Source organism: Taurulus bubalis (genome assembly GCF_910589615.1).
Source record: "Taurulus bubalis genome assembly, chromosome: 14".
Taxonomy (NCBI): Eukaryota; Metazoa; Chordata; class Actinopteri; order Perciformes; family Cottidae; genus Taurulus; species Taurulus bubalis.
In genome coordinates, this window is record NC_136602.1 from 25,014,103 (window position 1) to 25,025,745 (window position 11,643).

At 44.6% G+C, this 11,643-nt stretch overlaps 1 protein-coding gene across 1 annotated transcript; it reads right to left on the reverse strand.

The window, feature by feature from the left end:
- Positions 1-1,564: 1,564 nt before the first annotated feature.
- fam98a (family with sequence similarity 98 member A) lies at positions 1,565-11,643 on the reverse strand. The gene is made up of 8 exons (XM_079229772.1): positions 11,520-11,643; positions 9,963-10,111; positions 9,599-9,733; positions 8,029-8,210; positions 6,939-7,019; positions 6,724-6,840; positions 5,747-5,914; positions 1,565-2,742 (listed from the first exon to the last, which is right to left on the reverse strand). Exons 1-8 carry the CDS (start codon positions 11,555-11,557, stop codon positions 2,116-2,118), a joined length of 1,497 nt encoding a protein of 498 aa, XP_079085898.1. The 5' UTR covers positions 11,558-11,643; the 3' UTR covers positions 1,565-2,115.

Below are 11,643 nucleotides of genomic sequence, written 5' to 3' on the forward strand. Positions count from 1 at the left end.
GGACAACATCCGGAGCAATGACGTCAGAGTAGTTTGAAGTGTGTTTGTATTTTGTATTTTTATATTCTTTATTCAACAATTGCACATGTAGAATTTCATAAATTATCAATGAGAAAGAGCAAAATACATTTAAACTATAAAAATAAATAAATACAAAAGGGGACACTAAACTCTGATTGTGTAATATGTTCATATATCACATAAACATGTGATATATGAACATATTACTGTTTTATGGCCATTTTGTTGTAACAGCATTTAAGAGATTTTAGATACATTTCAAACTTTTTGTTTAAAAAAAAGAAGGTATTTGGCTATTTACACTTATATACTTTTTAGGTACTTTTTTTTGCAGGCTCGTTCCTCACGAGACGAGAGCTCATTTCCAAAAGATCTACTTGTTGTCAACAGCTTCAATAATAAAATGAAACGTTTGATGAATAAAAACATAACTATCCTCTGATTTCATGTGTTTCCATGTTCCATCTCTAATCCTTAATGTTTCTGAGTAAATGTAATGAACCAGACTGAACACACGTGGCCTCCTCTTTGTTTACCTTTCTTTATCTCCACGTTGGGAACTGCGTGTTTAACGTCACATTGCTATGCATTGTGGGTAATTCCCTTGAGCAAAGTCTGCATCTAATCCTGATTAGGGAAAGGGTTCATAAAGGACTGCCAGAGATGAACATTTCAAGTCCCAGCATGCCCCATTCAAGCCATGTTTTGCCATAAAATAAGTAATTTTTAATTTTTTTGACTGAAACTCCCCCGTAACACCCCAATGCTTTGTTTTATTGTGATTTTTGTTGCAGATTCCGATTCTTTCGGTCCTAATCTTTCCAAAAAGCATTAGTACTAGAGTAACAGTGGCTGTTGTTCAGGCCCTGAACCGTTTGAAAAGCCCAGGGATCATCAAGGAGGCATTTTTGTGGAATCTTGCTCATATCATGCTGGATGTTTATAGTTATGATCAAAATATCTTTTAAAAGTGTTTTTTTTGCAGATATTTCCCCCCCAAGACTTTGCTGAACAAATACAATAAACACAAGTATTGGAATTAATTGGGGGTTCCTATGACAACTCAAACACAGGGGAAAAGGTCTAGAGCCCTAGGGGCTCCACACTAAGGCAAATTCATTTGATAATATATTAGATAACATATTATTTCAAATATCCTTCGACAAAAAAAATGTAACAAGCAGAAGCCAACTAATTCAAAACGAAAGTTGAAGTTACTACTTTCTTTACTTAATTTCATGCTAGTACTATTTTTTATAAAGTGTAGCGATATTTGCTTAAATTAATTCAAGTCTGTAATTTGGTAAACCGTAATGCCAAATTATACCGATTGCTGTTCCTCCATAGCTTTTTAATTGATACTACGACATTGATATTTTGTCCTTTGTGTTATTTAGATCTTTTGTACTCAAAATGTAAATGAGCTTCTGGAGGAAACTATTTCTCTCACCGTCTAGCTGTTCCTGGACTTAAGACAATCAGACCATTGAATGAAAAGTGATAATGTTCTCATTTCAGATTTTATTGCTCACTCACACACCCATGCAAACCGTCCAACATCCACATTTGTATGCACACAATCTTCCACGAGCAGTAAAAGATGACATTTTAAATAAGTAACAAAGGACATTCCAGTCAAACTACTGAAACAAAATGAGGACTGGAAGATGAAGTCGTTTTCAAGTAATCGTCAAATTCAATGAAACTATGAAGGATTTCAAGAGTGCACTTCTAACGTCAGACACACAGCAGGTTCCCCGACGCTGCAGTCGTAGGACTTTCATGTCCCGCATAAGGCTAAGTAGGGGTCAAGGTCACGGCAGCAGAGTCCAACTAACGAGTCACCGCCTGGAGGAGAACACTTGTTCTGAGGAGGCAGAGAAGAACATGACGAAGCAAAGGACTACAATAAAACTGCTCTCTAGTAAAACTATGAATCAGAACTGTGCTGAGCGTAAACGGATCTCTACGTCCTCATTGGCTTTGTGTCAACGTGTAAACCGTGCTGAGGATTGTAACTTGGATGATAAGGCATTTTAAATGTGTTCCCGTGTGATGTGGCGCCTCTAGAGGACTCTGCTGGACGCCTCGTCTTCAACTAGTGTAGTGTCTGCCTTGACTGAAGCCGGCCTGGTTGTAGTGCTGCCCGCCGTGCTGGAAGAACTGTTCAAACTGTCCTGCTTGGTTAAAGCTCTGCCCGCCTCTTCCTCCCCACCCTCCTCGTCCTCCACCTCTTTCTCCTCCTCCTCCTCTGTCTCCTCCTCTTCCTCTTCCCCCACGACTTCCTCGACCCCCTCCTCTCTCCTGATGCCAGCCTCCATCTTGTTGGTAGTTGTCGTGGTAGCCCGGCTCCTGGAAGCCTCCCTGGTTCTCCCCTCTTCTCCCTCCTCCCCCTTGGTGGTTTCCAGCATCTTGATAGTGGCCCTGGTTGTAACCGCCTCTCCCTCCTCCTCCTCCTCCTCCTCCGTCCCAGCCGCCCTGCACCTTTCCCCCTCTGCCTCCTCCTCTACCTCCCCTGTCTGCATGCCCTCCTCCTCCTCTCTCATATCCTCCTCGGCCTTGGGAGTGGTGGTCGTATCCCCCCCTCCCTCCTCCACTCCCACCGTAGTGTCCTCCGCCTTGGGGAGCGTCCTGACGCTTCTGCCAGGAGGGCATCTCTGGGGGCGGGGCCTCGATCTCACAGGGCCGGCCCCCCCGGTCCGGCACGCGGCCCATCAGAACCTGAAACAACAGCTCACGTTAACCGGGTTCAGCACAACCTGACCAGTGGGTTCATGGCATGAGAAGGTGAGTAAATGTATTTAAATTAACAATGAGAACACAAAGCATACAGTAAACCTTAAATGACACAAATGAATGAGACAATAGTTTGATTAAAAGAATAAACATTTATATAGATGCCTGTATGTATGCCTGCTTATATTTTGAGTCTCTTTTAAAAGCATATTCATTATTTCAAACTCAGCGTAAATGAACGTTATGAACACATGAATATAACACATTTACATGACTCTTACTAAACTTTGGGATTTTCCAGGCCTGGACATAACCATTTTAAAAATTCATGACTTTTCCAGGTTTTCCATGACGTAAGAAGCCTGGTTAAAACAAAGCGGTTCAAATGGAAGAAGCCCTCTCCCTAAATTGGACCCCAGGTTTGCGTGTTGCTTGTTTGAGCTTAAGAGATACGTTTCTGTCGGTTTGACAGAACATGATGCGTTGGGAGTTCACAGCGGAACTGTTGTGCCGAATGTGTTATCTGAAGCCATTTTCTTTAACGCTCACTGAAGTTAGCAGCTAATGTACAGAAACTTAGAATGGCAGCGGATAGGGGAGACAACAAGGTCCAGGAGCTCCTCCCCCTCCAACAAGGTCCAGGAGCTCCTCCCACTAAAACGAGGTCCAGGAGCTCCTCCCACTCCAACGAGATCCAGGAGCTCCTCCCCCTCCAACGAGGTCCAGGAGCTCCTCCCCCTCCAACGAGGTCCAGGAGCTCCTCCCCCTCCAACGAGGTCCAGGAGCGCCTCCCCCTCCAACGAGGTCCAGGAGCTCCTCCCACTACAACGAGGTTCAGGAGCTCCTCCCACTACAACGAGGTCCAGGAGCTCCTCCCCCTCCAACGAGGTCCAGGAGCTCCTCCCCCTCCAACGAGGTCCAGGAGCTCCTCCCCCTCCAACGAGGTCCAGAAGCTCCTCCCACTACAACGAGATCCAGAAGCTCCTCCCCCTCCAACGAGGTCCAGGAGCTCCTCCCACTACAACGAGGTCCAGGAGCTCCTCCCACTACAACGAGGTCCAGGAGCTCCTCCCACTACAACGAGGTCCAGGAGCTCCTCCCACTAAAACGAGGTCCAGGAGCTCCTCCCACTAAAACGAGGTTCAGGAGCTCCTCCCACTAAAACGAGGTTCAGGAGCTCCTCCCACTAAAACGAGGTTCAGGAGCTCCTCCCACTACAACGAGGTCCAGGAGCTCCTCCCACTAAAACGAGGTCCAGGAGCTCCTCCCACTACAATGAGGTCCGGGAGCTCCTCCCACTACAATGAGGTCCGGGAGCTCCTCCCACTACAACGAGGTCCAGGAGCTCCTCCTACTAAAACGAGGTTCAGGAGCTCCTCCCACTACAACGAGGTCCAGGAGCTCCTCCCACTAAAACGAGGTTCAGGAGCTCCTCCCACTACAACGAGGTCCAGGAGCTCCTCCCACTAAAACGAGGTTCAGGAGCTCCTCCCACTACAAGGAGGTCCAGGAGCTCCTCCCCCTCCAACGAGGTCGAAGAGCTCCTCCCCCTAAATCAACCGGCTTATCACAGGGACAGGAGGAGAAGTCGCTGTGACGTTTTAACACATAACATGCGTGTTTGCTCCCGTGATGCAGACGATCTGGAATCATTCTTTCACCATCGTTTAGTTCCTCTTGAAAGGCATAACAGCGGATCTTGCTGCTGAATCTCGGCGGCTAACGGGCTGACGGAAGAGCCTTGAACAAACATATTAAATGTACACTAAAAGTACATCCCCAACCTTTTTCTAAAACAAAATACGTCTGATCAAAACCACACAACGTCATATGTTGGCAAAACAGCTTTAAACATTTTCTAGAGCACTAAAAGCGTATTAATACGTCACGGTCCAACGGATGCACGATGTTTGAGTAACGTCTGGTGCAAACTACAGTGATCAGCCATGATAATTAAACTATACATTTGACATCAAGTCAACTCATCCGAAGCGTCTCCAGAACGTCACATCCTCCCATCAGGAGAGACCATCACGGACCTTCAGGAGCAGTACAGTTACATGAGATGGAGCTGCATCTACTTCTTAATCAATGCTCTAAGGAGAGATGTGCATGTCAGTAAAATAAATAAGATAAAAGAACTAACTTTGTCAGTGCAAATCAGGAATAGAAAAAGGCCCTGCAGAAAGTCCATCAGGGCAAAATCCAGAAACCCCTCCTGCAAGAAGGTATAAAGTGGACTTTCAGCCCACCGTCATGCAGGCGCTTGGGAGAGCCTCACAGTGATGAGCGTGCAAACAGCTGTGTGTGAAGTAGAGGTTTGATTCGTTTATTCTTTATTTTGCTCACTAATCAACAGTAAACCTGTGAGTGAGCCAGAGAGGATAACTTTCATCTGCTGTCCCTGGACTGAGTGTTTTATGGCAGCCTGAAATTACAACATGTCCAATAACATAATGCAACTGAGATTCATATAATACACACGACCACATCTGGTAGTTTGATGAACTTGGACAGTTGTTCATTACAATTGGAGGCCAGCATTTCATAGCCATGAAAGGAAATGGTTTAAATCTGCTTTGGGTCTGCTTTGTTTTCATAATCATAGATACCTGCTGTGCAGCCCACCTTTAGCTGTTAGACCCCTGTGATGTGGGAGGAGGTTTAGAACGAACGGAGAACGAAGTTGAGTTAGAACTACGTTTGGAAAATGTTGAGTTTTTAGACTAAATTCACATGTTTTCAGTGCCCACGGCTTTAAAATGCACATACTTTGTGTGTGTATGCATCTACACATACACAACTAGTTGTTTATGTCTTCACAGCAGCGGGAGCCAAACAAAGTATTGAAAGAACACTTTGTTCGTTTGGGAAAACTCCAGATGTGTTCCAGTGTTAGACTGAGCATCAGTTATTGATACGGAATAGACGACACAGAGCACATGGCCCTCTGCTCGTCAGCAGCAGAACAGCAGTATGCATCACACACCTTATTAATGGCACACGCAGTCTTCTCCCTCATCCTGCCGCTGCTGGTCCGGAGGATCTTGGAGAAGTCTTGTCGAGCGGCGAGGAGGTCAGCGGCGGAGATTTTACTTTTGGTGTCCAGAGCAGAACGGAGAGGCTGGTAGACTCTGGCCAACTTCTCAGCATGCGTCTGTAATAAAGACATGGAGAGTAGTTCATGACATCATATCTGTATAGAGTCATCGCACAGTATTCATATTGCAGAACATCTGGGCCACACACACACACACACACACACACACCTCTTTGAGTAAGAATGATGAAGAAAACACACATTACAAGCATGCAGACACACTGCTAAGATTTATCAAATATATATAATATATTAATTTTATTCACTGTACATGTTTATATACACACTTCATATACACTACACACACTTTGCATTTTCTCTATAGTTTAAATTGAATTTCCTAAATTAATACTCTGCTGTTTCGTTGTATATCCTTGTTATTGTTATTGTTATGTCTGTAAGCTGCTACGACGAACACATTTCCTCTTGGGGATGAATAATCTATCTATCTATCTATCTATCTATCTATCCATCCATCTATCATATTTGAAAACTGTTCAGATCCCGAGAGGACAGTCACGCCCTGTGGACGTCTGAAGAGTCACCAAACTACCTTTTCAAGTTATTGGTTGATAATATTTGACATTTACGGCTTCAAGACGTCGTGACCTTTCCCCCATTTCTTACTTCATAGAATACTGTGGCTCTCTAGAGTCAGACTGTTGGACAGGAACTGGTGATCTTTCCCCGTTTATGTTTTATGGACCAGACAACCAAGAGAAGACTCGTCCTCCGTTCCACCGGCAGAGCAAACTCTTTATGATAAAGTCAGCACAAAGTGCACTGTCTGTTTAAAACGCTCCTCACGTGCTTCTTCAGAGTACCGAGACGTCGTTAGATGAAGTAGATCCAGACTGTCCTCGTACCTTGGCTCTGTCGGACCAGCCGAAAGACTGCACCGTCACGTCGAGGCGCTTCAACAGCATCTTTCTTCTCACTTCGTACTCGCTGACAAGTGCTTGGTTTATAGCTTCAATCTTTTCCTGGAAAATGAGAACAAAGGAAAAGAGAAAGATTATTGCCGGTCAGTTGTTTATGAAGTCTTCCTGGGTTGTCTTTCATTTCTTGTTTCAGTATTTACCACGTGCACGGGTCCAAGGGCCTTCTTCAGCAAGGGCTCTCCGACGTGATTGGGCGGGACTTTACTCATGGCTTCTTTCAGCTACGAGAAGACAACAGGCAGACGTGTCTGAACGGACATCAAACAGCAGAGACAATATGTTCTGCATGTTATCGCTACATGTTCACGGCTAAACCTTCCAACCGACTGAGCCTTTCCTGTGAGGACAGACCATCCTGTGACTGGGGAAGACAACGGTGGTTATAAGGCGCACCCTTTAATAAGCCGCATCTACTAAATAAATAAATGTAATCATAAACAAGCCGCAGCGGTTTATAAGTCACTGATGCTGCTGCTACTGCAGTCGGGCGGGCGTCGAGCCGGGGCTGGTCCCGCTGCCTTCGGTGGTTGTCGGGGGGCTAGCTGCTGCCGCGCCGCGAGCGCTAGCTGCAGCTCCGCGAGTGCTAGCTGGCGGGTGCTAGTGCTAGCTGGCGGGTGCTAGCCGCACCGATATTTAAGCTGCATGGGTCAACGCTGAGGAAAAAAGTAGCAGCTGATAACCCACACGGTACGGTAGTTTGGACCCGTTGTGAACGTCCGTCCACAGGTAAACTTGCAGTATGTTAATTTAACATGGGCGACTGGAGCGGTCGCTCAGAGCACTTTAAATGATGACCTGAACAAAATGCAGTAATATAAAATGATTTTCAACTCAAAACATTAAAATCTCAGCACTTTGAAATGCATCCCCAAAGTTCATTGCGTCAATGGAGGTCCAGACTGTTGCTTATAGGTTCTCTCTGGTCCAGCCCTAGATGTGCTGCTATAGGCCTATAAGACTGCTGGGGGACATCTCAGGATACACTGAGCTCCTCTCTGTTAGAGGTGTTTTGGGGGTTTGAGTTTTTCCTGTACCGATGCGAGGGTCCCGGCACAGAGGATGTCGCATGTGTACAGATGTAGTTTAAACAATCACGAGTCAGTGGGAGGACACAGAGGGTTTCAGGAGCAATTGTCAGGATTTTAAAAAGGCCGGCCAACTTCTAACGTAGGTTTAAATGTTTTTTCTTGCGAGAGCACGTCATGTCTCCGTGTCAACAGACAAACTCACCTTCTTCTCAATTCCACTGAAGAACTGGAACATGGTGATGTTGGCTGGAGGCTTGGACATGCCCAGAGACATGCAGATGCCCTTCAGCTCCTGGAACATGGGGCTGCCCGACTCCTGGGCTTTCCTTTCAGGCTTTGTGACCAGGATCATCCTCGCGGCCTCCAGCTCCGACACCAGAAAGGCTGGATAACAAAGATAAACTCTAATTGCAGGATGCTTACGTTTCAGAAAGTCAAACTTAAAACGGTTTCAGTGTTATGTGAAATTTGTAGACGAAGCGGATATACTTGTAGAGTAAATGTATACCATGACATGAATGGTTGCCCTCATTTTTCTCCTATTGTTGTTGCACCTGTGTGGGGAGCAGAGCCTTGAAACAGGCAGCTTACGCCGCCCTCTAGTGGCGGCTGGACCAAATGTAAAAGAATAAGATTTACAATATTCCAGTGTTTCCCCCTTTTGAATGAATGAATATATACTTTATTAATCCCCAAGGGGACATTTTTTGTCATCAGTAGCGCCTTACAACTTGAAGATACAAACACACAAGATAAAAGATCAAATATATAAAGAAGCAACAGGGATGAAAGATATATACAAAATTAAAATAAAGTAATATATATATATATATATATATATATATATATATATATATATATATATATATATATATATATATATTTATTTAAATATATATAATATTATAATATAATAATATAATATATAATATTTATTTAAATATACACAATAAAATAGAATACAACTAACTGGCAGCCACAGAGTGTATTCATTAATTAAGTAAATACATTAGATAGATAGATAGTAGTGCAAAGTATGTATGTGTACGTTCACCTCCTCAGAAATGAATGAGACACGTGGTAAAAACAAGTGTTTTCCAGCCTTGAGGCCTTTACACATCGGGGCATGAGGAATAAATGACACGGAAATACGGAACTAGGCTAGTTGTTTTATTGAGTTTGCTTTTAGAAAAGCGTGTGAGTGAATTTGAGCTCCCTGGTAAACGGATAGCAGCGTACATGTCGAGGACTTTAGTTGTGAAAGGAATGGAGGAGTGGATCTGGTCTGTCGTCTTAGTCCAGGTCAAAAAACAACCCTCGCTCCGCAAAGAAATGTTGGCGCTTTTTCCGCCGCACTCATCACATAAAAACTGTTTTAAAAAATGTATATTGTGATTAAATCACAAACAAATAAAACGCCCCAGTGTGTAAAGACCTTTGCTCGGATTAATTTGTCACGCAGTCATCATTTAGTTTGGATGAGAACTCAGCTTGTAATAACGGATGTAGCAGGAGAAGCAGCACATGCTTTTCTTTCTGTGCAGCGGATCTATTTCCTGCCGATGTGAGGAGGGAATATGATACAAGTAAATATTTAGAAGTAACTTAAAGTGTTCCTCTGCTCGGCCAAAGCCCGGAGAGGAAACCCTGTCGGAGGGTGTGGAACAGCGCTCCACTGAAAGTGCAAGAGACTTTGACCTCACGGGTTAAAGGCGCAATGCGGCGCTTCAATAAAAGACGCAGGGGTGCGAGTCACAGAGCGGGTGTCGTACTGAGCAGCAGCAGGCAGTCGGTCCTGTTGAGCAGCCTCTGGGTGACGTGTCCGCTGGTCAGCACGGCGTACGGACAGGCCAGCTCCGACAGCAGGCCGCTCATCTCCAGCTGGAAGGCCTCGGCCTCGCCGGGACCTGGAGGGCAGCAGGCGAACAGGGCGGGGCAGGAGGGTTAAAGCTCGGCTACAGCTATGTGCTACAGCAGGCCTCACACAGAAACTACTGCTGAATGGTAACTTCTACCATCGTGAAGGTCTTAGTAATCCAACATAAGGACTTAAGTGCCCACACAACCATGATGTCATTTAACATTGAATTAAAATATGTTCTATTAGAACATGCTCTATCATAACATGTTCCTCACAGTTGGTGGCGTGGACATTCTCCTCCAGCCGGCAGTACAGCCTCAGCTCAGAGACGATCCAGGAACAGAGCTTAGTGAACTCAGGGGAAGCTGCTCCTTTACTCACAGCGGGGTCCAGAGCCCCGTCCTCCAGCAGGGGGCCTTGGTACCTACACACACACACACACACACACACACACAGAGATAATGTATAACACACACACATTATGTATAACACACACACACACACACACACACAGATAATGTATAACACACACACACACATTATGTATAACACACACACAGAGATAATGTATAACACACACACAGAGATAATGTATAACACACACACAGAGATAATGTATAACACACACACATTATGTATATAACACACACACACACACACACATTATGTATATAACACACACACAGATTATGTATATAACACACACACAGATTATGTATAACAAACACACACACATTATGTATAACAAACACACACACATTATGTATAACAAACACACACAGATTATGTATAACAAACACACACACATTATGTATAACAAACACACACACATTATGTATAACAAACACACACACACATTATGTACAACACACACACACACACACATTATGTATAACACACACACACTTTATGTATAACACACACCATGTATCACACACATTATGTATAACACACACAGACAATGATTAACACACTCACAGAGAGATAATGTATAACACACACACACACACACACACACACACAATGTATCACACACATTATGTATATAACACACACACACACACACACATTATGTATAACACACACACACTTTATGTATAGCACACACCATGTATCACACACATTATGTATAACACACACAGACAATGATTAACACACTCACAAAGAGATAATGTATAACACACACATACAATGTATCACACACATTATGTATATAACACACACACAGAGAGAGCGATAATGTCTAACACACACACACACACAGATAATGTATAACACGCACACACACACACACACCATGTATAACACACACACACAGATCATGTATACCACACACACACACAGATCATGTATACCACACACACACAGAGAGAGAGACACACACACGCAGATAAGAGCGCTTCAACGGGTGTGACACACTTAAAGCCGAACCCCATTGAGAGAAGTGGTTCTTTAGTGCAGTCCTGGACTCTGATGGGGACCTGCGTGCGCACACAGAACCGGGTCTCTGATACGGACAACCACAGCTAGTTTCAATGAACCGCTAGTTTCAATGAACCGCTAGTTTCAATGAACGGTGCACCGGGATAACGCCTCTACGGCTGGTGGCCGTTGGACGTGTCGGCGCCTCACATCAGTCATGGCGGGAGCTGACGCAGCTCCGGGCTCAGTGAACCCGTGAACCCGTGAGCGGGTCTATTAATACCGGGAGACCCGAGGCACTGCCCGTTAGCTCCGGCTGCTAAAGCTAACCTGTCACGTCAACAGGAGACAGAGTGGTAACGGCTGCCGCTCGCGCATCTCATTCCCGCCGTTGGCATTTCACGACTTACCCTAAATCTTCAAGAGAGACGAGAGTGTCATTCTCCATCCCAATAATCTATAGTCGTGCTCTAAAAATCACGTACAATGAAATAGAGTCTTCACATCAGCCAGCTCAGCTGATACACGTTTAAC

Bases quoted from the DNA above. Each gene is read 5' to 3' on its own strand.
- fam98a (XM_079229772.1), bottom strand. From the start codon at position 11,557: ATGGAGAATGACACTCTCGTCTCTCTTGAAGATTTAGG. The intron at 7,020-8,028 runs GTGAGTTTGTCT...GTCTTCTCGTAG, and splicing joins TCAGTGGAATTGAGAAGAAG to CTGAAAGAAGCCATGAGTAA. The intron at 5,915-6,723 runs GTACGAGGACAG...TCTTTATTACAG, and splicing joins GCTGGTCCGACAGAGCCAAG to ACGCATGCTGAGAAGTTGGC.